At 38.1% G+C, this 16,836-nt stretch overlaps 1 protein-coding gene and 1 long non-coding RNA gene across 2 annotated transcripts in view; one reads left to right on the top strand and one right to left on the bottom strand.

Moving 5' to 3' along the window:
- The window catches only part of CHN1 (chimerin 1), an 80,259-nt gene that overhangs the window by 44,314 nt on the left and 19,109 nt on the right, over positions 1-16,836 (bottom strand). Inside the window, exons 4-5 of the mRNA XM_042822221.1 lie at positions 12,210-12,241; positions 10,990-11,103 (exon numbers count right to left, since the gene is read on the bottom strand). Coding sequence (XP_042678155.1) covers positions 10,990-11,103; positions 12,210-12,241 — 146 coding nt within the window. The remainder of the gene's footprint in view (positions 1-10,989; positions 11,104-12,209; positions 12,242-16,836) is intronic.
- On the top strand, positions 5,839-9,489 carry LOC122162161. The gene is made up of 3 exons (XR_006169437.1): positions 5,839-6,006; positions 8,438-8,522; positions 9,070-9,489. It is a non-coding gene; the product is annotated as an uncharacterized LOC122162161 (long non-coding RNA).

Here is a 16,836-nt window from a genome sequence, read left to right as displayed (position 1 = left end):
CTCTTACACGTCAAACAGTCCCATTGTATCTATTGTGCATTTGTTTGCAAGCAGCAGGACTACAGATAAAAGACTTTTCTTATTCCAAGTTGTCTGAAAAGCAATCACTCTGTCTAGTCCCCTTGGTTTCCAGTGGAGCAGAGTGGATACAACGTGGGAAAATGGATTAAACGGTAGAGTAAATGTGGCTAGTAATAAAGGACTGAAGAGCTGAATTAGGTATCATAGCATGAGAAAGGCGGGCTTCAGACTCCACCAACCACTCTGTAAGCAGCATTCATTGATCAAACAAAAGGAAGAAGTGAAGGACTGAGAGCCCATCTGTGCTCTCTTACCATTTAAGATGATGGATTTTACAGTCCAAACACAGAACAGTACAGTAGCTATTCACTTCTTTCACAGGCTATTTTATGATGACAAGAGTATCTAACCCCTACCTAAAGACAAAAGTGCTGTTTAAACACTTAGCTGCCACCATACCATAACCTTAGCATCCCACAGTGATTCCAATATCCTCATTAGTTGTGACATTGTCATCTTCATATTTGGAGCTGGGAAATCTTAAGTTCTGTGCATGTGACAGAAGGTCACTTGAACTTATTCTTCCTTGGAGAAAAGTGCCTTTAATGCACTTTGTGGCCAGAAGGTAGAAGTCTTGCAAAAAATTACATGTGATAATTTCAGCTCTAACTTCTGAGAACTCTCATTCAATACTTAAGAGCCTTGATAACTCCAAAAAAAGCTACAGAAATGTAAGCAATGTTGAATGTCTCCTGATCATGCTGCGTTCATGCGAAGGAAAACAAATTATTCCACAGATCCTTTTTTGGCCAATTCCCTGGTCAGAAAAACACAGATCTTGCATGCTGCCAAAACTTACACAGTTAATCCAGAAGGTCTCTTACTCCTGAGAGTCATAAAAACTTTTGTTTTTATTTATGTTTTATTATTTATTGGCAATATTTCTGAGGATGGCCAGGGAATTGTGGAATGTGCCTTCTTCCCAGGGTATCAGAGGAGGAACATTATCAGCTCCAAAACCCAAAAAACAGCAGTAATTCTCAAAAACATAAATGCATAAAAGAAATCAAATGCATTAGGAGTTGAAAGTAAAGGTGCTTTTAATAAAAGAGGAGACAAAAAATCCCTACTGTCCAATGAGTCTAGGAAAAGTGGCAGAATACAGACTTCTGAGACAATTTTCCTGTGCCATCTGGAAGGGCAGTACTTGCTGGCTGACTACTATAGCTTGATTATCATTCATTAGTTGTAAAGTTATCCCTGAAATCTCATCAGACCCATGGGTTGGATGAACATATGAAAATTTAGATTAACATGGAAAAAAATGTGGCATACGTCAGAAGAGAAAACAAATCCCAGAGCTGGAAACGAAACGTGGCTACTCTATGCCAATGCAGACAAAACCTTCAACTCACTTAGGATCAGATAAAATAATTCTAAGCTAGTGCTGTGTCCTTGATGACAGCCTTTCAACAGTCCCTATCAAATGAGGCTGAAGATTATTTCACTGTTTTGTTCCCTAGACTTCCTTGCCCAAAAAGGAAACAGCAGTGTGCAAGTAGCATGGCAAGGAGGACCAGAGCAATGACAATGTTCTTTGGATCGTGAGCTGCGCCACAGACAGCACAAGTGAGAGACAACTGCTCTAGGGTATCAGCAGGAGATAACAGCTGATGAAAACAGTGAACTATGAAACTGCTATCAGCCCCAGGTACTGTAATAATGTGTTTTATAAATAAATCCAAGGAAATTAAGGGGAAAATTTTTCTTTTATCTCAACATCTTATTTTTAATAGCTTTAACAGCTGATTCCCACCATCTCAAATCCTGATCAAAGACCAGCTGATCTATTGATAACCATGTATGCTATTAATGTGCAGTAAGATCACTTAACACGTAGAACCACTCTCAATGTTCCTGATCAGTGATAGATTGCTTGAAAATAACTTTGAGTTCTGACGTGAAACTGCCATACAGAAGTATTACCTCTTCTTAGTACTGCAGTTGCATGCCCTATTCTGTTTAAACTTGATAGGACATCTCTGGGATTGCTCTGATGATTCAATCAGAATCAATACCAATGTTTGGATAATATTTTACAGCTTTCTCTATCTGGTAAGACCTCGGTGCTTATTGGGAAAAGAATCACCATGGTTAGTGGTTAAGACACATTTGAAATCTATATACACATGGGAAAGGAGCAAAGGCCTGCTGTTTTCCCTTCAAATGAAAGCAGTACTTTAAAAACCTATGCTGATATGCCTGGAAAAAACACCTTTTGGAATTGTTACTAGCAGGAACGTTAGTAATTTCCACAGTTTCACATTAAGCAGATACAGTTATCTTCTTTTACAGAACAGAAACAACAACAACCACCCCCCCCCCACCTCCCTCTGAGTGTTAACGTTACAGTGCAACTCCATGGTTCCTGTACTCCTTTAAAGCAGAACCGTGTTTTAATTTTTCTAAGCTTAAGTACCAGCTCTTCCCAGCGTCTGCTCTGCAAATTTCTAAACGTGTACAAATTTTACTTGGCCTGTGCATAACATTCTCATTTAGGTCATATCAGATGGTCTTTGTCTGACAAATTTAGAAGTAGAACATCAGGTCTGTAATGGAAATTCCACTGTAATCATTAAAACAGTGAACTGCCATAGCATAATGTTCAAACATGTTCATTTTTGTGTCATTTATGGACTTTCTTCCTGAGAAGCTCATAACCACGTCAATTCAAATGCTTCTACAGATATTCTCATCCTAATAGTAAATTGCTCTTAACTGATCTAAGACAACATGCGTATTTGAATTCACTGCATCACAAAAACACGAGAGGAAGACAAGGTGAAAACAAAAGGAATGTCCTTTATCATTAAATAGCTTTGCAAGTGCAATTAACTTCTTGATTCTTATGCCATTCTGTCCCCCTCCGCTATCTGCTAGCATGGCTGACTATGGAGAGGGGAGTGGAGAAACACTGTTCTGTTGTTTCTGTATTGTTTGTTTTCTTTACATATACCTTACAGGATATTATCAAACATCTCAAAGTTTATGTTCAAAACAAAATAGGATTATTTTTAAAAGTTTTCTTTAGATTAAAAATAACCGCAGTAAGATTTCTGTTCCAGAGATTTGGTCAAATCTTATTTGCCTAAAACTACTGTTAATCCCAACCTTCCAAGTAGGTTTACTCAACATAATGAAAGCTATTACATTATTTGCTGCTTACTTAAAAGCTGCTTTCTCAATGTACTGCATGGAAAATGAAGTGCAAGTCTAAAGTAGCATTTTTCTCCATCTACAGATTTGAGTGCTCACTATCCCTGTACTCACATGAAGAAAGAGGGTGGTTACATGAACTGCAGTGACAATGGGCCACCAATATCACAGAGCAGGACTCCCATGTGCAATATGTGCTGTTGGACATGCCCAGCCTGCAGTGTGTGTGTACAACTGGCACACCAGTGTGCTACAGAGATTTGGGCACAGCCAGAGACCTGTTTTGTGATTTGTCAGGTCACAAGAGCACACAGAGGGAACTGATGGCATGCTGTGATTTGTGACATGACATCTGCATGTAGAACACCTTGTACTAAGAAATATTTTCAGATAAAGTTTAATTTTAATGCATTACACTAAAATCCATAAACTACACAGGGGAACATATTCAGTGTGTTCTTATTTTCAAAACAGTGTTGTGTTGCTAATGACAAAAATAACTGCTCGATGTGGACAACTCCCTGTAATGTCTCATGGCCATGACTACATAAATAAATGATAGAAGAATAGTTTAATTACTATATTACTACATTTTGCCATCTCTAAGCGTTTAATTGCCTTACGTTGATGCCCAATCTGTCATTAAAGTCTTTTGTGAATTAACAGAGGGAGAAATTAGGTGACAAAAAACTTCGTAAAATAATATGCGCAGTAATCTTTTTATTTTAATGGGACAGAGTAACTTATTTCTAGAATACAATTTCCTCCTTGGCACAAGTGCAGCAGCAGGTAGGCCAGGTTTCCATTTATTCCTGAACAAAAGCTACAATAAAAATTAGCTTGATTCTCTTCCTAGCATCTATGAAATCAGGCCAAACCATACTAAACTCAGCAAAGTTACATCAAAGTATGTGAGAGGGAGAAGGAAAAGTGGGCCAGATAACAGTTATTCCTGTCGGTTCTTTCAGTGTTTGAATAATTCATAAATGTTTTGATAAAAACAATTATGAGATTAAACAGCAATGTGAGGCTATTGTGTGTTACTTTGAAAACATATTTAATAAAGCACCCACAGTATCTACAGCTGAAGGACTTTTTATGCTTATTGATGAGGCACAGGAAAAGAAATTTTTCTCTAAACACAAAGATTTCTAAGTATGTATTGCAACAGCACACAGAAGAAGAGGCCAACCAAAGGACCAACTTGAAGATAGTTTTCTAACTGTCACTTTCTAAGGGCATTAGAGCAAGAAGGCACTCCAGCAGAGTCTGTCAATGACTGAAAGGCATGCATCTCTGAAAGGGAAGGAAAAGGGAGGAAGAACAGAGCAATGTATGCTACATATATTCACCTGATTATGCTATACTTGGATTTTTTATTGCTTCAACTCTGATAGACCTCAGAAGCTTCAGGCCAGGCAGACATTAAGAACAGCACAATAGGTTCTTGCTCGAGAGTTCTAACAGAGGTGTCCTGAGAGCTGGGGCACAACTTTCCAATTCTTTGTCTAAGCCATTTTTAAGAGATGTGAGGCTGATGTACTGAACAGGTACGTGAGACAATGTAGGAAGGAAGGTACTGCCTCTAATGAAGAAGCGAGGCATGGAGAACATGAAAACCTTGAGCTGAGTCACAGGCAAAACCAAGAAACAAACTCAGATCTTCTGAGCTCCATGGGAGTGCTTCACCACCAGCTCAGTGCCCTCACTGTGCAGCACAATACCAGAGATCTTTGTGGCTCAGCAGAAGCTATAGTCGGAGGTGAAGAGCATAGTATAAAACACATGAACTACATGCACTGAACACAGACAGCTTTTGGACAAGTAACAAAGTTTACACTATTACCAAAGTGGAGAATATTCCTCCCAGAACTTCCATGAGCAGGAGAAAGTCTGCAGTGAACCAAATTGCCAAAGATAAATTAGACACGAGTCAAAAGAAAACGGAGCTGACAACAACAACAGATGGGAAGAGGAGGAATGGAGAACAGGAACACAGCAAGAAGACGTGAACCATAAGGAAAAAAGCATTCTAGCCTGTGGGAGGGCCTAGGTAGCCAGTTAATTACTCATTAAGGTTAGTAGCTATTTATTATTATTCTAAATACTTCACTGAAGGCATTTTACTAGTGCCCAGCTGCACTTTACGTAAGACAGACAACGTGCAGGACAGCTATGTTATTTACTGGGAGCTGAACATCCCACTTTATTGACGGAGTAATAGAGTATATTATTCAGTACAGAATTTTATATAGAAAAATAAACTTATTTTACAGGGAAGATCATTTAAATAGAGGTCCAATTGTTTTATTTCAGAGCATAAAAGTGAAATCTGAAATTTATCAGCACGCTGCTTTCCCTGGGGCTAGCTCTAGCTCTTGCTATGTATGCAGCCAACAGGATGGCAGCTTTAGTTTCAGTAGAATTTAAGCCTTCATAAAAGAAATATTTGGCTGTTCACAAGGAAGAAAAGAACAGCCCAGCATATCAGCTGGCATACCTGTTATGGTAGTCTATTAAAATAGCTTTAAGCATGAACTGTTTCTTTCATCTTAAAAGAAGCTTCAGATACCTCAGTGGCCAATTTCTGAAACACTCACATGAATTCTGCACCTATGGAAGTGTGACAGGCTAAGCCTAAGGGAAAAGTAAGCCTTTTTCCCTGAGAGCTTCAGCTCACCACCACGGAAGGAGCACTCTCTTGCCACTTCATGCAGAATAAAGAAAACTGATCAAAATGGGCCAGGCTGAAACGTGCATACTCCACAGGTAAGTTCAGTCGTGTTTTGGAGCAATTCTATTTAACCCAACTGAACTTCAGGCTGCATGCTTGCGTGTGTGTGTACACAGACACACAGGTTATATAGTTACCCAGGTATCTCAGATGAGAATTAAGGAACATAGTGTAAAAAAATTCCAAAATTTCTAAAAAATTTCTAAAAAATGAATTCAGCTCTTACTATTGCCATCACTGTCTGGTGTAGAGCTGCACACTGGTTAAAAATACATTGAAAGATGTGCAAAGTTTAGTCTTGAAAAATGTCTTTATGATTTTTTTTTTCCCTACCAACTAACATGATGTCAGAACACTGTCACTGAGGTAAAGTGAAAGGATGCAATCAGTTCTGTGCTGTTTCCTCTCTCAGACTGCTTATAGATCAGCTTTGGATTCAGGATAAGTATGACTAAATTTTGCTAAATTTACGATGAAAAAATGTAATTCAGCTATTATTACACAGAAAGTTGTTTCAAAATTCTCCTTCCCTAGTTCCACACCTCTGTCCCAGCCTCTAAAAGCTGGCTTTCTAGCAGAATGCAGACACACAGTTCTGACCTTTGTGTTCAGAAAATCTTTTGCAAATGTTCAGTTTTAGATGTATTAAGGAATCCCAGGGCTATTAACACATCTTCTGGAAGAGCACAGTGTGTACATCCCAAAAGAGCCCACTGAAAATGAGCACCATTCAGCTATTAAAGTAATTGTCTGCTGAAATTAAAAAGATTCATTTGCACCATTATAATCCAATAGCCTGCCAGTTACGTTGCCTTTTAAAATATCAGTGGCTAGTTTCTTAATGCAATTTCATAGTCTAGGAGAGAGGATACATGGATCAATTTCTCGCACAATACATGCAGTTGGTTGACTAAGCTAAGCTTTACTTATTTTTGACATTTATTTTGCCTTCAGAATTCTCTTCTGATGCCACATAATCTTGAGCGTGCCCTGGCCCCCAAACACAAAGAAAACATGGCTCATAATCACGGTTAACATTATTACCTTTTTTAAAAATCCTGCTGCAGAACCTTATTTCAATTCATTCTCAGTATGGCAACAATAGAATTTGCAGGAGGGGAAACCATGGTAACCAACTAAATGTGCTACAGCAGATATCTGCTCAAAAGAACATGCAGTACCATCACACTTCAACGCCTACCGCTAGTACAATCTCTACCCATTTCCCCTTTATCCTCACCCTAATTATTAAACAAGCTCCCAACCACAAAAGACTACATTGCAAATCATGTCTTATTGTTACTGTCATTTGCTATAGGTCCTAGCATTAAGCACTGCATTACTGTTTTGCCAGTTTTAAAAGCAGATCTAATACCTCCAGGAGTTAATTAGGAATTCTCATTTCCTTTCATCCGTTTGGAACATCTAATTAATATCAAAACATATTTTATATTTGTATAGTCATAGAGACACCCCGATACGTATGGACACACAAACATACCTACAATAATCTACTTACATTAGTAGCTCTTTTAAAACCTCAGGGATGCAAAAAAATTTCAGTGGCATTCTCTGACTAATTAACTAGTAAACACTGGTGGTTTCTGCTGGGCTTTTTAAAAAAATAAACTGTGAAAAAACGTATTCATGATTAATTACAGGCATTAAAGATAGCAGGGTGCTGACTTGATGCTCTCACGTGTGTTTATGTTCCATTCTATTTCATCCGGTGTCTGAACTGATACAATTTCACAGGCCTTCTCAGCCGCTGAACATCAATTTTATTTGAAAGATGGCTTTGGATATTTAACCAAACTCACACGCTTAGAAAATGATAATTTAAATGTGGGTTTTTTGTTTTTCTTTTTTCCTTAACAACATACTCCTATTCTGATATAAATCCTGAAAAAAATTGTTTTCAGAAAACAAAAGCTCTTTTGTTTCAAATTTAAACGTAAAAGACACTCGATAAAGTCATGAAGCAAACTAATTGCACAACAATGGATGAATGTAGACAAAAATAGCCCATCAGAAGGTGATCAAAATGCAGCTTCTTATGTAAGCGACAAGCAGATTCTAGAGTAACTCACAGACAACATAATTAACTGAGAAGTTCTTGGGGGTGACAATCACTTGTTCTACCTTATTAAAGAAGAAATATTCCGAACTTTGATTTTGACCTCAGTTAACTGTTCCACAACATCACACTAAGAATATCTGACTGATGTGGCTATGCTTGTAAAAGCAATTAGTTGCCCTGTCCTATATGTGAACGTTTCATCTGTGCTAGGCTATGTCTATAGCTCTCGCAGCTCAACAGCTGCAAGGCCTTTAGATTTACTGGAGCTAGTTCTATAAAAGCATTAGAGCCTAATGCTCTACAGTAAAAAAAATCATTTGGAAAGAAATGAAGAAAACAAGGAGAACAAAGAAAGAAAACTTCATGGCCCACTTCATTCTGAACAGGATGTGCAGTTCTGGCCTCCTCGCCTCCAAAAATCACCACAGAGGAAAAGAAAGGCACACAGAAAGATGATTGAGATGATGAGAGGTATGAAACAGCTTCCCTACAAAACCTGCATGTATAGCCTCAGGCTCACTGACCTGTCAAATGAAGAATAATGGGGATGTGACCGGCATAGAAAAAGTAAATGGAGAGCATCAAATGTAATTCTGAGACGAAATCTTCAACTTGCTGATATAATAATAAAGCTATACAACTGAGGGTGGGGGGATAAACCCTTTGCAAACAATTAACCAGACCTCTTCTCAGATCTGCACCTTTTATGATGACAAGGTATCCCCTACAATAAGCCAAAAAAAAAAAGAAAAAAAAGAAAAAAAAGAAAAAAAGAAAAAAAAGAAAAAAAAGAGAAATGCGGATCTGTGTTAGGAACGGGAGAACACCAACAAGAATCTTCACGCATCAACTGCATGTGGATTCGGTGCACTTTAGCTTAGCTGAAGCTACAACTTCATGTGATTGTCCAATCTGTTCCAGATTTCAAAAAAACATTTTTCTTTTTTCTATCCGTGAATTCTGATTGCCTATAAAGGAGTTATGATATGGTGTTAATAGTTTATTCACTATCTTCTAGGAAGATTAAGCTGTTTAACAAGTGGAAATCTTCAACAGAGCAGCCAGTGACTATCCCTGGAAGGTGCCCACTCTAACTACAGTCTAGAAGAGAACGAGCATGAGGATACAGAGAAAACAAGAGAGAGTGGGTGTTTTTCCCATAAGATATAGCACTCTGTGAGGTGATCTTCTGTAGTAATCACAGTAGAAAGATGAGTTAGGATTCATTAATGTCTATCAGATTTGCAGCACCGAGAATGATGCATTCAAATTTACGTTTGGGTACCGATAATAAGGAGTTTTATCCCTATCTCTTGATCTAGTTCGCTTTGTAGTCAAGACTTTGTTTTTTCTTTCAATTTAACTGTGTTAGAAACTTCAACAATACAGCACAGACCAGATGTTGAAGTAGAATAAATAGCATTGAATAGTTTAAAAAAGTAATGTAAATATCAAATAACAGGATATTTTCCTTTCGAATTCTGCAAGAACATGTAACACCTTCATTTCATTTATTAACACTAAACTGAAATATTAGAATGAATTTGAAAATGTTTTACAGTTGAAACTAAGTTGTTAGTTACTGCAGGTTTGGAGCACTCTTCTGGCACTGCTGGGTAAACTTATTAAAATAAAGTGAAACCTATTCTATGGATGTTTCTTTTCGCTTTTTCTAACAGCTGACCAAGTTTTCTTCACTCCCACATCTTCTCAAGGGTAAAAAAAAAAAAAATAAAAATGGCAGACAGCAAAAAGAAAGTAATAATTACATAGAAGTGATCTTAAAATTAAGATGACTCCAGGAATGACAGAGTGGCATTTAAGCTCTGTCTGAAAAAATCACATTGATTTACACAGCTAGAAAAGAGAAAGATGAAGCTGGAGACCCTAAAGTCAATCAAAGTCTTCTCTCAAACTTTGAAAGGTTTTGCCCATTCATGCTACCCTACTGACAAATTTCCTTTTTGGCCACGGAAATTACATTCCCAAATTGTTACTGCAGTTAACTAAGCTGCAGCTCTCTCTTCTTTCTGGCAGTATAGCGACACATGCACAAATGATGGTGTCTGTCTGGAATCTTATTACACAAACAGTTACCTCAGTACAACACTTTTTTCTGAGAAAGAAAACTAACTCCTGATAATCTATTATTTCAGGATATTCTTATTTGAATCATAATCTTATTTTACCCATATAAAGATTTCAGTAACTATCTTCTCTTTCAATGCTTTTTAACAGAAAAACTTTGAGTTAAAACTGTGCTACTAACACTGTTTCCCATTTGGCTATTTATGTATACAACTCAGAGCAGAATAAACACAATTACTTTAAAAGTAATTAAACTATATAGATTCACAACTATTCAAATTATTTTTTGTTTCACTGAGAGTATTATCTGATCTACTTACTGGGATTTTGCAGAGCAAGGAAACAGATCTGCAAACACTGTCAGTTAAGAGAGGCTCAGACAAAAAGACATCTGATTTATAGGCTGTCCCACACAGGGGCTAGAGAGAACTAACTGCTCTTCAGCAACAGCTAGCTAGCTAGCAAGTAACCCACAGATTAGAACACTCATGAGACCTCATGAGATGCCTTCTGTTTCTTGACTGCTCTCTTAGTGACTAAATGGGGTCACGCATCTGGAAGGCTAGGGGAGAACAGCAAAATGAAGGAAAATCAGCAGAAACACAACTGCTGCAACCTTGGAGGTGCAAACAGAAAAGGACCCTTAGCACTTCAGAAGCAGCTAAGGGACTTCAGAAGGCTAAAGATACCAAATCTGTAATTAGGGTAAAAAAGCGCGAGTTCCTTAAATGCTTACTGTGATTTTTAAAAAATTAAAAGAATCACAAGGAAGTTTAAGCATTAAGGCCAACAACACAGTACAATCTTTTGAATATTTTATACGTTTTAAAATGAAATATTAATTACCAACCTTAATGCCAAAGTGTAGGTTCCAGGTTGCCTTTGGCTTTCACGAATGAGATAGCTTCCCTCTGCAACACTTAATAACTGGTCAGCTTCTTCCCTTGAGATCATGCCATGAAATCTAAGGAACAAAAGCATTTTGAAACACATGCTGTTTCACTTTTAAATCACCTCCTCCTTGAAAAACACCAGCTATGGTATTTGAAAAACAGAATAACATAAAAATGATTGCTTTGCAGAAACCTACATCTTAAATTAATCTTTCTGGTTGTATTTCAAATTGCTTTAAATGGTTCAGGAAGGCTTCTCTTTATCTGTTAAACAAGCATACTACTTTTATAATTGACAGTCATCAATTTAATATGTAGAAAAGAGTCCATTTTCTCCTCTTGGCTTCAGATGCTTTGTGCCAGAGGCATGTGATCCAATATTTTACAACATTTAGGAATACTGCAGCAACTCACTATAATCCTGGGGATGGCATAATCTTACTAACTACTGGTTTAAATACCGAGCTAGGCATCTCTTACCAAAATATACATAAATCAGATCTGTTTTTCTGCCCCCACACTAGATCTAACCATCTCTACCTTACCAGTCTGAAAACAAATACACATATAAGATATCCATCAGTGTTACATTCCTGTTCCAAATCTTCTTTTTCCTGCATGAAAACATCTTTCACAAAAGCCAGTTGGAGAGTGGAGTAAAAAAGAGACAACTCCCTGAAAGTGCAGAAATATATGGCTTTCTCAAGTAAGTTATCACTCAATAACATCTACAGCCATCAGAAATAGCAGCTGTAATTTTTGGTAAACAAAAATGGTAGCACTGCAATAATAACACGATGGTGAGCAAGACGTGCTGCAAGGAAATAGAACAAAAGCTCTCGCTGCAAAAGCAAAATGAGCAGCCTGGCAGAAGTAACAAGGCTGAGGTGCAATTGTAGTGGCTGATGATGATAGGGCCACCAAAATGCAACTTTTGACCATGCCAAGGTCTTGCATAGTGACAGCTGGGCAGATGCAGGAGCAAAGCACTGCAAAGTCACCCACCGCGAGGGAAAGCTGCCTTTGAAGGGTGCAATGGCATGCCCAATCCTCTGTGCTTCTATGCAAACCATGCTGAAAAGCAGTGTTTCCACTGCAAACACTTTCAGGCTTTCCTGTAAATGTTATCAGCCAACACATCATGGGGATAAAGCATGTTCAGATGCATGTTACTTACTCTCTTCCATAATATTTGGGACGGTTCTCTACCTAGAAAAAAAAAAAACAGATGGAAACTGTAATGTTTCACATTTACAAGTGTATCAACATAATGTCCTTAATAGAATATTATTAATAGGTAGGGACATAACGGTAAGTATGTATCAAAATCATTGGCCATTCCAAGGTTTTCTCTGGGAGTGGAGTACAGGAAGTCAAAGGTGGAACTTGAGGAGAACACTGCACTTCTGAAAGGCTTAACATGGGGTGAGAAGGAACAAGCTGCTTGGGTCATGTCCATGGGTCTCTGCTAACACAAACTGATGGCATTAAGTGTTGCTCATCCAAATTGTCAATAAAAGAAACAAAATATTAATTTTGCAGAAATGTACTGTATTAAGGGCACTAGTGTAATGAAACATCTGCAAAACTCTAAAATGTAAGTAGTATCTTCTATCACACAGCTGTTGCTGTCACTGGCAAAGGAAACGAAGCTTCTGTCATGCTCAGGGAGGGCAAGTGGCAGATTAAAGGCTCATTAGCAAGTGGCTAATTCGCATACTACTCCACTGAACTGTGATCTACAGCACCACCTAAGAGAACTCAGCATCACACAAAAATGTCCTACTGTATAACACAAGGCAGCCCATTCTACAGAGACCCTACAGTGTGAACAGACGCACCAGGCAAAGGGTGGCAGGAGTCAACTTTCCTGCCAAGTATTTTGGATGAAGCAACTCAATTGCAATCGTTTGGGAAGTTTTTGACAAGAGAGGGACTGAAGACCTCCTTCAAGTAAATTCAATAATCTAACCCACCAGGTTATCCTTCTTTGCCAAATTTAGAGGAGGGAAATCTTTGGAAAATAAAATTCAACGCTTAGTTATACAACTTGAACTACAAGAGTCTAAAACGATCCAGCTGCAATAAAATAAAAAGTACTCGCAGTAAACTGCCACTCTAGTTTCCTTTTCCCATCTTTCAGAGAACTGCCTATTAAAATTAGCACTCCTTTCCGGAGTATACCACACCACAGTGGAGTATAAATAAATACTTCAGATGTCCAAAATGTGAAAAAAATACAACCTGATGCACAGTCCAGTGACAACTCTTCTGTACTCCCAGCAAAAAGCTGTTGTGATGGTTTATCATTTCTGTGAAAACATTCAGTCACTGGAAAGATGAAAACGTTCTAAAAATATATTCTTTTCCCCCATAAAATCAAACAGAGTGATAACTGTATTGAAAGGTACAGAAGAGAGACTGGATCAACTCAAAAAAAGGGAAAAAAATAATCTTTTTTTTTTTTTTTGTTAAAATTAGGCTATTTTATTAAAAGGAACACAATATGGAATCAGAATAAAAGTGAAATTATTTTGCAGTTACTAAGGACGCCCTCAGAATAATTGCAAATTTAATAGAAACTGTAATGCTGCATTCTGTGAAATTACTTGAAAACATGGATCGGCAGATGACAGGAGCTCACTGAGCCTCCGGCCCATCTGAGCCGGATTTGCAGTTCACTTTGGTGGACTGTGATTTAGAGAGCAAAATAACTGCTCTGGTTGACATTGAGTCCCTACTGATCAGTTTTACGAACTGCATAAAAACGTCAGTGTAAATGTTGATGTGCAACACAGCCTGCCTTTATAAGACCCTGTGCAACAGGAACCCACTTGGTTCCTGGCCTGGTTTTCTGTGCGTGTCTGTGTGCTTTCTCAATAACTTTTTTACTTATCATAATATTAGCTTTTTGTCACCTAGGCTGAATGTGTACATTTAGTTTCTAAGGCAACTCCACCTGAGCTCAGCGGGGGCCTTCTTCACTCCCCACTAGCTGGGCTACACATCCAGTGCAGTCCATGTGAACGTACAAAAGCAAACATTTCTTGTAAGCCACATTTATTGTGTCTGACAATTTGCACCGTGCTTCAGCTTTCTACAACACTTCCTGTAGTATCATTGCACCAACTTTACTCACAGTAAATTAGGCCTAAAAGAAAGCATGGCATTTGCTCTTACTCCTGCTGCAAGCAAGATGCTGCTTTTCTGGGTTTTTGTGTCTGTTTGGACTTCCCAGAGTTCCCACCACACTGTATTTCTGTGTCCTCCAGCAAAGCGTGAGCACTGAGAGCCAATCAGGTCAGCACAAGGCCTTGTGGGGTTGACTTGCACTGGGTCAACAGCAAGCTTAGGGCACAAAACAGAAACGTTCAGTGGGACTGGAACTAAAACCTATGTGAAAAAGGGAATATGCTTTGAAATAAAACCAAAGCAGCTGCATTAATTCTGAGATATTTGTCCTCAATTTGCTTTGTACTATACATGCACTTGAGACCAATGGAAAGATCGCCTTGCTGCGATGCCTACAAGAAACACAAAGGTGAATGTAATTATCTACAACTGCTTTATGATTTTTTTCCCCCTGCAAACTGAGGTGAAGCCAATGTAACTCAGTTTAGGAACAGATAACAGGGCAGCCCCAGTAAGTACCTAACAGGAACCACTCCTTTGGAGAAGAGCCTACCATGTACCATGGAGGCTGGGTCATCCTTCTGGGTGAGTATGATACAGACCAAGCCACCTCTATGAACAGAATGAACATGGATGTGCGTTACATATGCTCAATCTGATGTGTGCAGAGGCCATTTTCACAAGGCTACGCAGAGATGCTGCTTAACAGCTTGTTTACTACTAGCACCAAATCAGAATGAAGCCTTGTTATAGGGCAGGAAAGGGCAGTGATCTTAAGTATCTCCTCCATAGGACTGTTTGATAATTTTTCATTCCTAATTGTTTAAAATATATCACAAAATGCCTTCAGCAGTTAAGGATGCCCTACATATGCCTGCATGTGCAAGCACACACATATGTATATAGAAGATCATATGCACAATAAACAGAAATTTCAGAGAGGTAATACAATATTAACTGGACAAACAGCATTGTAATATTGATGCAAATCTCACATAGAAATCCAACACCCTTATCATATTGCAGAATCACCAACTCTGAAGTCTACAAATGAACATCACACAGAGTTAGAAGACATGGCTCTACGGCACGTTTACAACAAAAATCCCCAGAAGCAGCACTGCTCTTTCTAGCTCAGTGTAATTCCACTGATCTGCGTGTTGCTCTGATACAAAAATGGTGCAGCAGCTCAAACTCTCTGTATTTGAGAAGCGTTTCATGTTAAGTAGGTCATTCTGTTGAATGCACCTCTCGGTATCAGCACTTGTACACAATGTGCCTTTGCACCTCAAATAAGAGTGGGATTTCTTTATTTTAAAGTGTGACATTCATTTATTCGTTAACAAGTGCTTTTCCTCTAACCATCAATCTTGCTTTTTTTCAACAAGTGGAATACAGTAACAAGGAGAGCAATTTAGGCACTAATACCTCACCAAATTACATGTTGCTCCCTCCCACTGACCTCTTTGATGTTCGCTGGACCAAAATTCTCCTCCTAATATTTATGAATTTGTTTATACAGCTGAATAATTCAACCACTTAGGAAAAGACTCTGCTCCCCACTGACTCATGCATGGCTGCTAATAGTAACCCAGCTGAGAAAGAGCAGATCACAAAGCTCAACACTAGCAGGAGAGGCTGAGACCACAGAGAAAGGTTAAACACGTTCCTGATCAATGAATACATTTCCACATCTAACCTGAAGCAGCTGCAAAAACTGTTCCATGTTTATAATGAAAAACACTTATCTGTGTTGTAATGCATTATTTCAATTTTACCTTCCTTAGGTAGAAAATACACTTCAAAGAGGTTGTTTTTTTTTTTTTTTTTTTCCTGCTGAATGGATACTGTAAAGGGAAAAAGAATACTTAATATGTGCTGCCATGCAGCTAAATGTCTGCAACTGACTCATTCTTTCATAGCTCTTTTACTTAGCTCAATTCTTACTGATTTCTAAACCATGCAGATTTTACTTCTCAGTTTCTACAGCAGTGCTCACGGTACAGACACAGGTTTGCTCAGCAGTTCAAGAGCTCAGCTGAAGCTATTTTAAAAACACAGAACTTCTCCCTTCTTTTTTTGCTGCACAAGGAAAGTTTTACACTCTGTTAAAGTTCAACTGGTGCAGTTTTTCAATTTGCCGCCTCTATAATACCTGATAAAAATTTTATTTTTATAATTAATAGAGAATTATAGCAGTCAGTGTGACTTATATTTGAATAAGCTTTAAACAGATACTTTTATATTCACATTTATATTTATATATATAAATATTCACAATATTTATATTGCATGACTAAGTCTTGTTCGATCCTGCAAAGAGGCCAAACTGGATCTGAAGGATTTCCATCACCCCAGAGAGAGAAAATACTGTGTATGATCAAATACACACACTAGTATCTCTGCTTGCTTGCCTGAGTTCACCCAGCTGAAGCCTAATAGCATTCTAAGAACACTGTGATGGAGTGTAAAATTTGCTTGTGACTTCTCATCACCCAGGGCTACAATGCTTGTAAAATTAATGCATTCTTTCCTAGAGCTAAGTCTTGCTTAAGTGCAATCAGCTATTGTTATGTTGTTCATAAAAATACAAATCCATCACATCAACAGAAGTCAGGAGTGTTTCCACTAAATTAAATATTTTGTTTCTGTTAAATCTCTACCTTTTATCT

The sequence above is a fragment of the Centrocercus urophasianus genome, unplaced genomic scaffold, assembly GCF_019232065.1.
Source record: "Centrocercus urophasianus isolate 14NV4802_14NV808 unplaced genomic scaffold, USGS_Curo_1.0 seq_20, whole genome shotgun sequence".
NCBI classification, from domain to species: Eukaryota; Metazoa; Chordata; class Aves; order Galliformes; family Phasianidae; genus Centrocercus; species Centrocercus urophasianus.
This window is presented reverse-complemented; position numbering and strand designations above follow the sequence as displayed.